The following is a 15,807-nucleotide window of genomic DNA, read 5'->3' on the forward strand; positions in this document are numbered from 1 at the left end:
TTTTTTTTTCACTTTTTCTTGGCATTTTCATGAATGAAGCCAGATCACATGTTTGGAGGAAATTAGGTTTCTTTGGCTGTTTTCTCAACAAAAATAAATTAAAGGGGTGCATGTTGTATTGGCATGTTATATTCTGTTCCTTTCATCATTGTGGAATGGTTGATACAAGTCCATAGTTCCATAGTAATTGAAGGAAGGTCCATAAATCTGCCACTGGATTGTGCTTAGACAATATTCAGCTCTTGTTTTTATGTATTATCCAGTGTCCATTGTCTGATTTCCTTTCTTCAGATCAATCAGGCACCATGATCAGGTCTGCAGCTAACCATCTATCTCATGTTGGCTATTATCTATAATATGCTTTTATTCATAAATATGCCAAAATGCTTGTCAATGCCTTTACTTAAGTCATTGCAAATGTTTTTCAGCCCAGTCACAACATGTACATTGTAATATTTTCAATAATAACAACATTATTTATATAAGCTTGCACATAAAAAACAACTTAATTTATTTGACTGAGGACTGTCAGTTAGACTGACAGCTGGTATCTCATATCTTGCCTCAGAACATATCTTTAGAACTGATTCAGCGGTCAACCCAAAGACCGTTCGTCGCCCGAGGAGTGTGGTTGCAGGCCCTGATGTCACGCTGCACTGCAAGGTGACTAACAGAAAGTTAGGCAAGTTACTGACAGGGTTTCAGAGTGCGAAAGGTAATAAGCAGGAAAAGGACAATGGGCACTGACCAATGACTTCTACCTTAAGTAACTTGTAAATCTAAAATCTTATGGTTGTTAGAGCCACACTGAGGCTTTGGCAAACACAGGTCGCACAGATTCTTTACTAGTTAACAATGTTCTAAATTTGGCCTTTCATAATCTTTACAAACATTGTCTCATCCAAGTATGAAGGAATAACTTTATTTTGAAACTATTTTGTCTTTAGGTGATGGAAAAATTCTTGCTGTAGATCTAATACAAGGTGCCTGTTCCCCTGGAGTTTCTCAACCCAGATCTTTGGAGCCCATTACTGAGAAAACCGGCCAACATCAGATTCCCCTTCGGAAGACCCAAAGTGACCTGCAGCACAGTGTCCCCCCATCCCCAAAGGCCCCATCAGGCATGATGGATCATGCCACTGTGATGTGCCCCAGCCCCCCCTGGAATGGCCCAAAAGGTTCCACATTCTCCCCTTCCTGGAATGACTCCTACAACTATGCCTTGGTTACAAGCCCTGCTTCTAAGCAGCCTATATCTAAAACTGGAATGTTAACACCTGGAGGTGAAGGAGGTGGCCTAATGTGTCCACCCCAGACCAGTTCAGGCCTCTCTATAAGCTCAGGGTCACACTCTAGTTCTTTCACCTCTATCTCGGAACCATGTGGACACAGGGTATACACAGTGACGCATGGGATTGGGGTTTCTATCGGGAGACGTAATAACACAGAGTCTTCAACTTCAACTTCAGGCACATGCAGTAGCCACAGTAAAAGTGAACAGGAGAATAGATCAGCCCGATCGAATTTCTTCAGGTTTCGTGAACGTTCACTTTCAACACCAACAGACTCTATATCCTTTTGCTCTACAGATATTGTATGTTCTCCATGTGAGGCTATCCCTGTTGTTCCAGAGAGTGAAAGTTATGCCCTGCTATATCCAAGCAACAGTTCAGAGGATAGCACAAGCACTGACAATGTTTCTGTGACCACAGGTTCAGACTTTCTTCCAGATGGCCAACTGAGGACACGCTTGCGCAGTATTTCACTAAAGAAGCCTAAGAAAAAGCCTCCTCCTCCAGTACGTAGTGTATCCCTGATGAGAAACCTGTCAGAGGCTGGAGGGATGGGCTCCTACCCCAGTGAAGGGCATTTCAGAGATGGGAGACCCAAGAGCCTCTTTATCCCTCGAGATCACCATATTCAAGATTCATTCCAGCCAGAGTTCTTAATTGCAAAGCCTGAGGAGGACACAGAGCAGGCCCACAGTAGCTTGGAGACATCTTCTGATATTTCACAGCCTCCTGACAGGGAAACAGAACTTGAATTTCCTCCTCACTGGCCACTCAATGAGTGGAAGTCCAACAATGATCCCTACCACTCACTGTCAGGTTCAAGTACAGCCACAGGTACTACAGTGATGGAGTGCATAAAGGTTCAGGGGAGCTCAGAGTCCCTAAATTCAACTTCAACTTCACGTGCCACATCTCCTTCCCAGCTCTCTATTGAGGCTGAAACCAAGGTATCCCCCTTCAAGCCCCCATGCCTCATGTCCCCATCTAGTGGCTACTCAAGCCAGTCTGAAACGCCAACCCCAACTATATCAAACACCCTCTTCACTGGACCTTCAGTTGGATGTAAGATGCGCCCAAAGATTCCAGAGAGGAAATCTTCACTTCCAGCTACTTCTGTGAAAGATAAATCCACTCGCTCACGTCTTTCTTTTGAACTACCTGCAAACTCCCAACTGGACCTGTCCTCCATCAAACCCAAGCCCAAAGCCAGCCGACGCCACTCTGACACATCTACAGCCAACAAACCAGGCAAATTGAGCCCCAGTCAGTCTTCTTTGCCTATGGTTACTACAACAGACTTGCAAAATATTCACCTTCGTTCAGTAAGCCGCTCAGAACTTGAAGACAGTCCTGATGGTTCTTCTGATGTTATTGAAGAAGAGCAGAGTCGAGATCTTAGCCCACCTTTCACCCCCTCTAATGCAAAACTGTCTAAGCCACCAGTTGCAGTAAAGCCACCTCTTCCTAAACGACCCATGAACTTGATGCTAAAATCTTCCTCCTCATCCCCTCTGGCAAGTGAATCTCCTCCATTTTCCCCTGTGGACCGACCCATGCCTGTGGGTAACATTTATATGGTTGTAAGAAAGCCCAAACCTAAGAGAACAGCTCAGTCACCACTCAGCACATCTGTTATAACCCCACAAAAGCAACTCCACAGCCATGTACCTTTTTTTCCTGAGTTTGACCTGGAGCATGGGATTCCCATTGAAGAAGATCTTCCATCCCCAAATAGCCCAGAGAGAGAGGATAAAAGTAAGACCCTTCCAAGTAGAATGACCATATCCTATTTAGCAGAATTAGACAAAAGGAAGCCCAAGGTACCCCCACCAGTGCCCAAAAAACCCAATGTCCTTCTTCTGCATTCTCCAAGTATCCAGACTAATGGTGGAACAGAGAGGCAAACACTACTTTCTAGCAGTGTCTCCCAGTCCCCTACAGGTCCACCACTATCTGAGACTGAGGAAGATTCTCATAAAGATGATCAAGACCATCCCACAAAGCAAAACTTAGATAGAAATCATGAAAACCTTGAAAGTTATGAGATCCCTGACAATCAGGAGAATGATGTGGTAGTTGAAGAGGGCAGTTTTAAAGATTCAGGTTCTCATCATATAATGGAAGTGAAGACACATCCAGCAGAAACAGTAAAAGGTAAAAACAAATCTATTCATAAAATGTGTTTTTATTATTAGTTAAACACTTCATGCATTCATTGACAGTTGATAAGTGTGGTATAGCCAATTAATGCTTTAATTTGTGTTCTTTTAAAATGCTTCTACATAGGAACTCCCACAGAAACTGAAATAGTGGATGAAAACAACTTTGCAGTTGACAAGACAGAACTGCACATTACCGAGGAAACAGATGATGATGTATTTGTCCATACACCCACAACTCACACCACTGAGGACCTCTTCACCATCATACACAGGTACAGCATTTACAGTTGAATATATATATATATATATATATATATATATATATATATATATATATATATATATTATATATATATTTATTTATTTTGATTCATTTAGGCTAGCTGATTCTGTCTGACCATAGTTAATCACAATTTGTTCTCACATGATGCTGTTCTAATAAATACATATTCTGATATAATTAAACGGACTGTTCAACATAGTAACATCTATGACATTAAACAACAACTTTTAAAAAAAATTTCCAAGGTCAAAAAGGAAGGTTCTTGGTCGCAAGGAACCAGCTGATTCTTTTGGAAGCAGGCAGTGTCTGGTCTCACCTGTAAAAAGCAGTAGTACAGACTTCCATACTCTGAGCCATGGGAGCACACCTAGGTCAAGCTCACGGAATGAGAACTTCATGGCTCTTCTTCAGAAGAGAAGCAGCAAGGCCAGCACTGGGACCAGAGTCTCTGCAATGGAGTTGTTGAAGAGCACAAACCCCCTGGCAAGACGAGTCACTGAGTATTCCCAGTCACAACCAGATGCGACTGCAACAAACACAAGTAAACCAACTCCACAGGACCAGTGATTCCAGTTGCAGCGAACCGTATGCGGGATATCAATGTGGCTGGTTTTCTGTTATGCACCATTGCCTATCTCAGTGGTTTAATTTACAAAGACCTCATGCTGTTGGAAATGAAGTGGGTTTGAGTTGTTGCTTTTAAACAAGGGGATCATATTGATGGTGTAAGATGTGGAGTCTATATGAAAGGAAACTGAGCCCACCACTGCTATAAAATTCCAACATAGATGGACACATATGCTGTTCTGAAAATTTTAATGCGATGATGAAACTCTTGATAGGAAACTGACATCAAGGAATATTTTCAGACTGTTCACATAATTTAGCTGCCCAGCCTTCATATGTGGCCAAAACCAGCTCAACCCATTTTTGCAGTGGTGAACTAGAAAGTGTCTTAGAAGGATAATTGTGTTTATACAGACACAAACTTACAGACATTGGAGTGTATGACTTGAGTCAGAAATATGCCACAGAGGTTGTAAGCAATGTAAAGGTCTGGTACCCCTTAAAATGAAGCACTTTCACCAATAGAGAAACTAGTTTACAAGAGAAAAGGCTATATTTGTTATTTCCCTTGTTTTTTTTTTTCTGATTTATTTTTTTAAAAGATATGAAAGGCCATATAAATGTCTTCTGGAATTTATTTAATCTGTACAAAAATATATATATATATATATACTAAAATGTAACTTCAGAACTGATTGATCAAAAACAAACGGACAAAAAGCTGTCCATATCTATGACTATTCTTTGGAAATTATTTTATAAGCTCACAGCACACAAGGGATTAAAGTGGTCAAATAAACCATCATCATGCAATACACCTGAAAAATATATATAGATCTTCCCACACTGCCAGAAGTGTAAACAAACAGCATATAGCTATACTTGTGCACAACATACAACAAAAAACTAAATAATATCACAAAATATATCTTTGAAAATAACATTTGGGGACAACACGAAATGTGGGAATACCAAGGAGAGGACATTGGGCTACAGCAATGAGGACAGTAAATGTTACCACTGAGCCAATGGTTTGGCTGTCCAATGTGTTAAATCTCTCAGGGGTTTCTTTCCAACTCAGGAAACCCATCATGGCTACTGGTCCCAGTGTAGAATCTCATCATAAAGATTTAACTTTATAAAACACAAAGTATTTTTTTTTACCGTACAAAGGAGATTTGCTCCTTTGTACGGTAAAAGAAGACCAGATTCAGATATCTCTCTTTCTTGCATTCACATTTTCCCCTCAAAAAGATCTAGGTATAAAGACCACAATCCTAAATAATTCATAAAGCTGCATGTTTGGTGACATCCTAATCCATGTCTAAGTGCAAAGCTGCACTTTATGTCCATTTCAGACTATGCATCAAAACTGCATCAGACCTGCTCTTCTGTTGGCACCGGCAGTGAACATCTTTGAACGTTAGGAACAGGTTGAGGTAAAATTCAACAGTGCTAGATACATTTTTTGACCAAACAAAAAAAAAAACATTTTTAATTAATGTTTTACCTCCATTTCACTGCAAGTTGGGATTGCTGATCGACGTTTGAATGCACAAAGACTTTCACACTTTGATGAAATATGGTAAATTGCTCAAGAATGCAAGAAGGTCATCTGTGGTAAATTGATCTGTCATCACCATCATTATGGGATTTTTGGGGACTACTGAAGACAGAGGATCTACAACAGGCAGCTGCATTCAAAGACTGCTTCTTCTTACCATTCCGTATAAAGTTCCCTTTCCTCATGTGACTGTGTTCTTCTGGCTCACAATCAGAGAATGGACAGAAACTGGTGCTATTGAGCCATAGTGCCCACAGCAGTCCAGGAGAGGAAGCACTTAGCAAAAATCTGTTCTAACTCCTGACCACATTAACGATTGAAATGGAGTCATCTTCTCAGACTTGTCGGTCAGGTATTCCGACAATATAAAAAGTATAATATGAAAAAAAGAGACAGAATACCACAACATTAAAATAGTGTGTGACAATTGTTTTTAAAATTTAATGAATGAAAAAAAAAATCTGACAACCAGTGTTTATTTGCCTTGTACTCTGGCGTGAAGCCTTTGTGTTTTTAAATGCCTTGGTATTGCACTTCTGTAGAAGTATGCAGAGTTTCTTTTACTCTTTTTAGAATTTACTACTACAATATTTATCACTACTCTTGTGTACTCTGTACATATCCCTATCAGTGTCAGAAGTACTCTCACAGGTACAAGCAGAAGAGAGAGGGAGGAACAGAGAAAAGATATGGGTATAACTTGGGTTAAATAAAATAGAGAACACAATAAATGTACCTTAGTAGAGAGTTAGAAGCCTTGTGCATCAATAATGTACCTCCCAGAGAGCTATGCTATACTACTAGGAATGCAGCATCCGAGAGATAAACTTTATAATAATCACTTTAATAGCATTTGAATCAGTAACCTGAAAAAACAAGGTATTCACCAAGTGTGGATGGATTTCTCAGAGAATATCTCTCTTAGAATTTGGTTGCAGTTCTTCCACCCTCTCAAGCCATTTTCTGCTTAAATCCCCCCTCCCCCTTCTCCCCCTCTCATACAGCCAACAGGAATTCATTCTGAATCCATTTTTGGTATACAGAGGAGAGACAAATGTACTGCACAAAAATGAAGATGTGCCAAATAAGAGAGAAAAAAATTGACACAAGCAAGTGTTGGCGGGGCTTAGCTGTCTCTCGGCCACAAACCATCTGGTTACTGTGAAGCGAAACAAGCAACTTTTAATGAAGTCCTGACATCACAAGTTGACTACAAGTCAGTTTTATCAAAGTTGTACATGCAGGTAAATATGAGACTGAGTTGAACAAAGACTTTTAGTATTCCAGTGTTGGATCAGCACAAAGGCTCTCTTAGTAGTGTGACATATTGCCAGAACAGGAAAAGCTTTAAAATAATTCAGATTGACCTTATTCATTGGGAATAGAAGAAAGACAGGGTGAAAAGTCAAGATTATTCTGAGAATTATATTTTTGTTATTTTATCCTTGGAAAGACATATTTTCAAATCTGCATATTATAGACCTCACCCTCCAGCAGAAATGATGAGGTTGATGTGAGATCTCTAATCAGCTGCCGTATGTCTTGCCTATGTGGTAAAAGGTATATCATTCAAATAAATTATTTTTATTGCATTAAAGTCCTCTGCAGACTGATTTATTCTCAACTTCATACCATACTACAGTATACACAGCAATCAGATTATTTACAAATGTTTGATCATTCTATATTATTTTATATTATATCTAGATGTAAGTTTTCTGTATTTTCTGTTTCTGCAACATAAGAGATTTAAGATAATTATATTTCCCTTTAGAATTAAGTACCATTAGAACACAAACAATCTATTACTTCTTCCAAAACAAAATTACGTCATCATTTCCACTACAAGGAGAAACTTGAGTAATACTTCCCCCTGGTGGGTTATTTTCATTCTGCTGTTTACAACTTCTGCCATGTATTCCCAAAACTTAAAATAAATATCCAAAATATGAAATACACAGATACCCATATGCAAAATATATTTCATTAGTGTAATACTTATAATGTAATTTAGTCATAGAAAATATTTATCTATAGTATTTATGTTTTACAATATTTTTTTAATCGTTTGATTATAATAAAAAACATAATAGACATGTTTAATTATTGTACAACTATGTATAACATAAATATGACTGGTCTAAAAATGACATGTATGAGCATGCATTAAATACAGTATGTCTTCACAGAGGGGACAGTTTGTGCATGCTTCTTGCAACCTAATGCAATATAATGTTTTTTTAGAATGTCAACTAAATAATAAGGAGGCATTCATGAAATCATTGCTTCTTGATTTAACACATATTCAAGTTGATACACTCACCACAGCAAATGTAAAAAAATCTGATAATCTGTGTCACATGACTGCCAAATCCTGCATTTCAGTCAGATCAAAAACTTCAAGGAGCAAAGTTCAGTTATCTTACCGCAATTACTACTAAGATAAAAGTGAGTTAGACTTGAACTGACAGTTCCTCTGTAACCTTCAGACTGGTTTATGGTATGCGCAGTTCAGGAGGTTTGGAAAGGGAGGATATTCTCAGCTGATCCCAGGCACTGGCACAGCCCACACTAAAGCATTCCCAGTGCTTCCTTCTCCTGCCTCAGAAAGAAGGCTCGTCAAACTATGAGCTGCCACCGGCACATTTCCTGTTGTTGACAGTCTAAGAGCACAGCAGAGGCTTTGCTGTGCTGCGTGTAGGGGCTCGCATTTTATCAGCTGGAGTGCACACAGACACACACTCAAAGAGCACCCTTTTACAGGAAGAGCCGCTATCACTTCTCTGATACACACACACAGAGGAAGCACTGACACTGAACCTCTCACCATTGTTCCATAAACAGGAGTCGCTCCACAGATGGATTGACTCCCTCTATCAAGAGTTTGACTGATGAAAAAAAAGTGGTCTTTTATTTGTTGTGTTTGCACCTGATCTAAGAGTCTAACCGGGAGTGTAATGGTTTTGTTCTATATGGGATCGGATAAACACTCATCCAGAGTCTTGCAGCCTGAGGACCCTGTTCGACAGGACATGCAGTTCTACTATGTGGTAAGTAGGGGATCAACCTGTTGTTTTAGCAAATTTTTGGTTGATTGAACATTTTTGCTCTTAAACCTCCATGAAAGTCAGTGTTCTGCAGAACTCATTCAATAGAGTGCAATACAGTACATGCACAGGATTCATTGCAGGGTCGTTAATCTGTAAGTTTGATTTTTCACGTTTATGTTTTATATTTAAAAAATAATTAAATAAACTTTTAGGTATGTTATACTGTCAATGCACAGTGTTTATATTTTTCTAAGGCTCATGCATCAGTTGCACATGCTTTCAATCATGTGCCCTACTCTAAGCAACCTGCATAGGGCTTGTTCCACTGCAATATGTAGCTATTCTCTTTTTTACACTCATAAATAATATTCATATTATTTTTTAAATAGTTTTCAATTTCATTACAAAACTCAAATTGAACACAGTTATCTTAACATAAAAAATAAATAAAAACAAAACAAAATTTTTATTAATATTATTTTGTTAAAGATTACACAATTAAATCTGACGAATTTGCTATGAAATTGAAATGCATAACCTTAAAAATAGTCTAAAATATTTAATATTTTGTATATTTTATATAGAGTATATTTTGTGAGGAGAAATTAGAGTTGTATTAATTATTAACAACATCAGTATTAATCATTATTAATATCACACTTTTGGGGTCAGCATATATAGGCTAACATGCCATTAGCAAGCTGCCCATATAACTGCACTTTGATCCATGGGTTGATCTTAGGTGATTTCCAGTAACATAACATTTTTTTATTTTTATTTCATTGAACAACCAAGTCAAGTCACTTGCAATAAAGATGAATGTAAGAACTCTAATAATTCAAACAACAACAAAACTCATTATATAATAATAGTGTAATGATTATAAATATATAATCATTAATCACTAATTACTTAGTGGGTGATTAAGTAGTGGTAGTGTAGTAACTAAGTATTGGTACCATATCTGTCCCTAAAAGGGTACATATTAGCACCTTATGCTGTCAAAAAGGTACAGCGGGTGGTACTGCCCAAGTGACAAGCTATTGTACCCCTAAAGGTACAATTTTTGCACATTTTACTGACAGCGAGTGAATGATAATCTTGGCTGGCTATGCAAAATTCACAGGCAGGCTGATCCTGTATATGCATGCTCCATGAACAGAAACGTGGCAGCTAAGAACATCCTTTAGCTGTTGTGCCCGATACTTAACCTAGGATGCTCCTCAAGAACTGTCCCAGCAAAATGTGATGTATTAGTCCCTTTGGGTGGAGGGTTTTTCTTCAGTGACAAGTAATGAAAAAATGCAGAATGATTTGCTATGTTTGTAATTGTTGATTTATTAGATTTTTCTCCAGTTGCGCAAAACCTATCCAAAAAAGCATGAAACCATTTACATGTGTTGCACGTCACCTGAGCTAATGACCCAACATAGGCTACACACACACACACACACACACACACACACACACACAATCATTCTTGAGCAATGGGCTTGCGTTAGTACTGCAAGCCCATTTAAGAAGAAAAAGATTGGAAAATTATTCTAACACAAATTAAATATTTGCTTTCATGCCCCAAAACAGTGCGTATCTGAAAAGTACAAAGTTTTGAAGGAATTGCTGTGAATATTACACAACATCTTGGACAGTGTGCAATATAATGAAGACCATATGCTGCTTTGAGGGGCGGTAGGGGGAGGGGTACCCTTCTATTTAATTCTGCTGTCAGCAAGATATTCATCAGCATTCATTAGTAGAAATACATCATGTAAAACACGACAGGTGCAAAACCAGTATCATTGTAGACATCTGCACTACATTTATTCATTTGGCAGACACTAATTTAAGCTGCCGTTTCCCACAGCATTTCTCATTACATACTTTAGTTGCGCTCAGTGTTGGGTGACTCAAAAATGTAATTAAAGAAAAATGTACCAATTGCTTCTTTAAAACTGTAAACATATTACTTTGCTTATACTTTGCGAGAACCAGAGAGAAGACGTGAAAACCATTTGAATTCGGCACAGAATTCTACATCATCATGCTTGAATTTACTATAGTAACACTAACTGTACTTTAGGCAGAAATAGATTCATTATAGATACATATTATCACATCAATACTTTAGCTCTATTCAATTTGTCATAGGCTACATTAGGGGACAGAGGGAGTATAGTACATTTTTGTTAAAACTTAAAAATGTTTAAATTTTGCATTTATTGTTTTTACATGTATATAGAGTATGCCTACTGTTTGTAATTAAAAATGGCATCATTTGTTTTATAGAAATCATGTTACATCTAACCACGGTAACAAAAAAGATCCATGCTTCCATGTGCTTACTATGGTCTTGTTACAAATACCACTGTTACATTTACATTTATGCATTTGGCAGACGCTTTTATCCAAAGCGACTTACAATGCCCTTATTACAGGGACAATCCCCCCGGAGCAACCTGGAGTTAAGTGCCTTGCTCAAGGACACAATGGCTGTGGGGATCGAACCAATAACCTTCTGCTTAACAGTTCAGTGCTTTAGCCCACTACACCACCACCACTCCAAAACCAAGAAGACTGTTAAAAACTATAAAAATAAATAAATAAATACATTACACTTTCATAAGGGCAAAAGCAAAATACACAATCTTTTTATAGATGTAATAGAAATGCTTAAATCCTAAAACAATAAAATAATAAAAAACAATAAGCTAAAATGTTTTTGTTTGTGTGTAACCTTGTGTGGGTTAAGGGAATGAAGTAGGGAGAGATCATTTTCTCAAGCTAAATCTTCTAAAAACAAGTTAACATTTGTTTTCAAATCAATAATTTTGGGTTTATTGCATGCACATATTTCCTAGTCGTCTGTTCTCATAAAAAAGTAATAAGAAATGAAATTTGTTATATTAGTAATAATGTTATTTTTCCTATATTACCAGTATAGTTGGTATCAAAAAATGTGTAATACCAACATTTTGAATATTATCCTTGTAATATGTCCCCTCCAACTTTCAAACCATACCTACGCCCTTGGTAAAAGCTGCGCAACAGTCATCTAAATGATGTATATGATGAAGTATACCACTGCCCTTTGCTATGATTCTAATTGGAAATAATACTACTGCATTATCTTGGAGGGATTGGTGTGTTTCTCCTATGTGGATCTGCCATTCTGTGGAATGTGAGTAATCAGAAGTCTTGACTTCGTTAGAGAAAATGCTTAAATCCTCTCTGTGGTTTGGAAAAACGAAAAGAGTGGCTTAAGGCCTTTGAGTTGCATCACACACTTGTCAAAAGTTGAAAGAGTTTAAAAACTTGTATCCTACGGAGAATTCACGGCCATTTGGAGCATAATAAGAACCAAGTGAACCAAAATGTTTATAGACTGTTATACACTCAGAAACGCATCACTTTGTAAGCTCAAAGCAAACTCAGTCTTCTTGATTTAAAGTTGTATTGCATTTTTAGACAGTGTCAAGTAAATTGAATGGATAGGATTATTTACTGGGGCAGCAAATGTATACACCAATGGAGAGCAAATGGAACTGCTGTGTGAGCAAAGGGTCAAGAGGTAAATTTGTGTATAAATGGGAAACATTCAATAAAGATATAGTTAACAATCAGCTTTACATCATAGGAACCTAATGGAAAATGCTAGGCATGTGTAAATTGCCATAGCTGATTGATTGGCTGATCAATAATAAGCAAAGAGTGCCGTTTCAGACTACATTTTGCTTGGCGCCTTCAGGCATTCTCTCATGATGTCTGTAATGTCTATGACCCAAATGTGCTGCCTGTATGGCAAGACTGATTGTCGATATCTTCATGTATGTTGGTTAATGTACAATTAGTGGTCATGAACATGACATGAATCAATCTGTTCACGATGAACTGACGAGTTGGTTTATATTTGCTTATTTTTGTTTTATTAAAATTTTTTATCCAAAGTGAGTATACATACCTACATAAAGTATAGGGCAGACTGGGGTAAGTTGTCAGACTTTGTACTCCAGTGAATAAGGCTATTTCTCAGGGTAGATACGTTTTTGAAAATCAAACAAAACATTAAAGTGTTGTTTTGACCATCACATATTGTAACTGATTAATTGCTGATTAAAATACATGTGAGTGACTATGCCCCAATAAAAATACCCTTGTCCTGAGAGTCCAACTCAACCGGATAAAATCTACCTACAGTATAATGTGTCTGTCATTTTAATGTTTACTTCACTAAATTACTAACCATAAAACCCCAAGACGAACACAGCTCGCTGTGAAGAATGCAGCTTGCTGTTTTTTGATTCGCCAACAAATCATTTGAGTCGGTTTGAATGATTCCTTTTGCAAATCATAAACCTGAATGTAAACCACCACAAGAGAAGCAACCCGAACAAGACGTAATGGGCCTCCACTGAGGAATGTCAAGAGAGCAGTCTGTTTATGTATGCTTTAAGCTGTGTTTTTGGATATAAATTAATTTGATATGTTTCTGGCTTAAACATTGTTAATGTTGTGAAATGCTGATGAAGTTATGTGCGATAAGATTTGCTCAAGTCTCCTGTCTTGCCTGGAGAACTGTTTAAATTTGGCTTGTTTACCTGGTAGCATGTTCATAAGTCAATAAAATGTGGTCACCATTTAGATTTCAATCAAGGTGCCCTGCGTAATATAATGGCCTTATGAGCTGTAAATCAATAATGACCATTTTCACTCTGCAAAAGTACACTCAGGTACTTTTCCCCAGGACTAGTACTTTTCATCGCTTCCACACCTGAGGAACTATAGTTCCTCAAAGCCATTTTAGGGTATATTTTTAGCTCCTACTCCGGGGAGTTCATCCAAACCATTAACTGATTAGGCAGCTACCTACATTTTCTGATGCAGTTAAAGTTTGTATAAAACATCCAAATTGTAGCTCCGATCCCAGCATCCTCCTTTGGTGTTGTTGATTTTTTATAGATTGTTTTTTTATATTTTATTTATTTTTTAGTGTTGTAGATGTTGTTGTTGTTGCTATTGAATCGTGTGTGCAAACAATGTCAGAAGAATAATGGTCGACCCTGATGACGTCACTAGTACTGGGGTCACTTAGGTGAATGCGAATGCAAGAGATGCAGGACTGTGTGTGGGAAAGGATATTATGACTTTCTTTCTTCTTCAGAACACTAGCAAAGATGAATGTCTCTGCTCCAATCTTTATTATATATATATAAAAAATCTCCACTTTTACTTTCAGAATGTATAAGTAGATATTTATAGTAAAAAGGACATATATATTGATCTGTTCCTCACCCACACCAAAAATATCGCTTATCGCTTATGAAGACATGGATTTAAACACTGGAGTCTTATTGATTACTTTTATGCTGCCTTTATGTGATTTTTGGAGCTTAAAAAGTCTGGTCACCATTCACATGGATTGTATGAACCTATAGAGTTGAGATATTCTTCAAAAAAATGATTCCTTGTGTTCTCCAGAAGAACATCATTCACATCTGGGATGGCATAAGGGTGAGTAAATGATGAGATCATTTTCATTTCACAATAGCATCTGCAAACTGTTTACTTGGTAAACAAAAACATTAACACTTATATAACAGGTAAACACCACGTAACTAAGAATTTGTGTTCAAGCATAAACAGAAATTAATTTTATAAACAGCATCACAAATAATATTTTGATTGCCAAGTCATTACAATGAAGTCGGTATATTTACTTTTTTTTTAAGATGATTGGGCACTTCATACTGTATTTATATACAATTACTGGTATACTGTATTTGACATTTCATGTACAGTATGCCAGTGTGATTGTATTTTGTTGTTAACCCAACAATTATAACTAAACTGTGATGATAATTGAGTTTAGGTGATAGAATTTGCAAAAAGTATTCTTATTAAAAAGTGCTTTGAACAAGGTGTTTAAAACCTGTATACAAGTCCACTGCTAGAGAAAACACTAATTTGTGCATTTGGACTTTTAACTCAAAAGTTTGTAGTTACTGAGATATACCCCTTGTGACTACTTGCCCATGTGACAACTAGCCCCAGTCCCTTTACGTAAAGTACGAAAAGGACAGTTCCAAATTGAGGGTGGTAGGGGAGCTCATGCATCACCTCTTCCACAGTTTGAAACAAGAACTTTCCTTTACCAGATCACATTTTGAAACACTACACTACCATCACCCATTAATTTGTGGATGTCAATCAATGGTGGTTGGTGGTGGTTTCTTCAGCATAATGAAGCGGAACAGTAGAGAACTGTGCTGAGGGGTGGAGAATGTCCTGTTTAGAGAAGCATGCCATCCTTGCAGCATGTTTTTGTAAATGGTATTTCCTCTGCATAACCTCCAGGGATATTTAGAAGAAGAGATTGATGTTATAATAAAATGGAGAAAAGATAAGAAGATTGAAAGGATGAAAGGAATAGAAAATGAGACTAGTTCTAATTCATGTCATGCAATCTGTCCTCCTGACAGAAGAAATGAAATCACACTGTGCACACTGGCCCACACACACATTGAAATTCTGATTAAAAGTATGAAATGACTGCAAGAGGCCAAGGTAGGATTTTCTTAATGGTTTTGCTGAAATCCACAGCTCTCCAGACAGGTCATTCTTTTAACCAACTGAATGATTTTCCTTCACTATTCAGTCCAACTCATAAAAAAAGTAAAAAATATGTAAATAATTTATATGTGTGTGTGTGTGTGTGTGTGTGTGTGTGTGTGTGTGTGTGTGTGTGTGTGTGTGTGTGTGTGTGTGTGTTTACCAGAATAAGTAAACAATTTCAAACATTTATGCATACACATTTAGATAAAAAGAAATGTAAGATAATGAGAAATGTAATTTAGTGAAGTGTTTCCAAATTTGACTGGAGTAACTGAAGCAA

General features: G+C 37.4%; 2 protein-coding genes across 4 annotated transcripts in view; both read left to right on the plus strand.

The window, feature by feature from the left end:
- LOC127644028 (NHS-like protein 2) overlaps positions 1-7,465 on the plus strand; it is a 113,967-nt gene extending 106,502 nt beyond the window's left edge. For both annotated transcript variants that reach the window (XM_052127031.1, XM_052127040.1), the window contains exons 5-7: positions 948-3,446; positions 3,579-3,726; positions 3,983-7,465. In XM_052127031.1, coding sequence (XP_051982991.1) covers positions 948-3,446; positions 3,579-3,726; positions 3,983-4,304 — 2,969 coding nt within the window. In that variant the 3' untranslated portion in view covers positions 4,305-7,465. The remainder of the gene's footprint in view (positions 1-947; positions 3,447-3,578; positions 3,727-3,982) is intronic.
- A 1,016-nt stretch (positions 7,466-8,481) lies between these two features.
- LOC127638326 (rho GTPase-activating protein 6-like) overlaps positions 8,482-15,807 on the plus strand; it is a 44,970-nt gene continuing 37,644 nt past the window's right edge. For both annotated transcript variants that reach the window (XM_052119841.1, XM_052119918.1), the window contains exon 1: positions 8,482-8,918. In XM_052119841.1, the coding sequence (XP_051975801.1) occupies positions 8,826-8,918 (93 nt within the window). In that variant the 5' untranslated portion in view covers positions 8,482-8,825. The remainder of the gene's footprint in view (positions 8,919-15,807) is intronic.

This window comes from Xyrauchen texanus, chromosome 1 (genome assembly GCF_025860055.1).
Source record: "Xyrauchen texanus isolate HMW12.3.18 chromosome 1, RBS_HiC_50CHRs, whole genome shotgun sequence".
NCBI lineage: Eukaryota > Metazoa > Chordata > Actinopteri > Cypriniformes > Catostomidae > Xyrauchen > Xyrauchen texanus.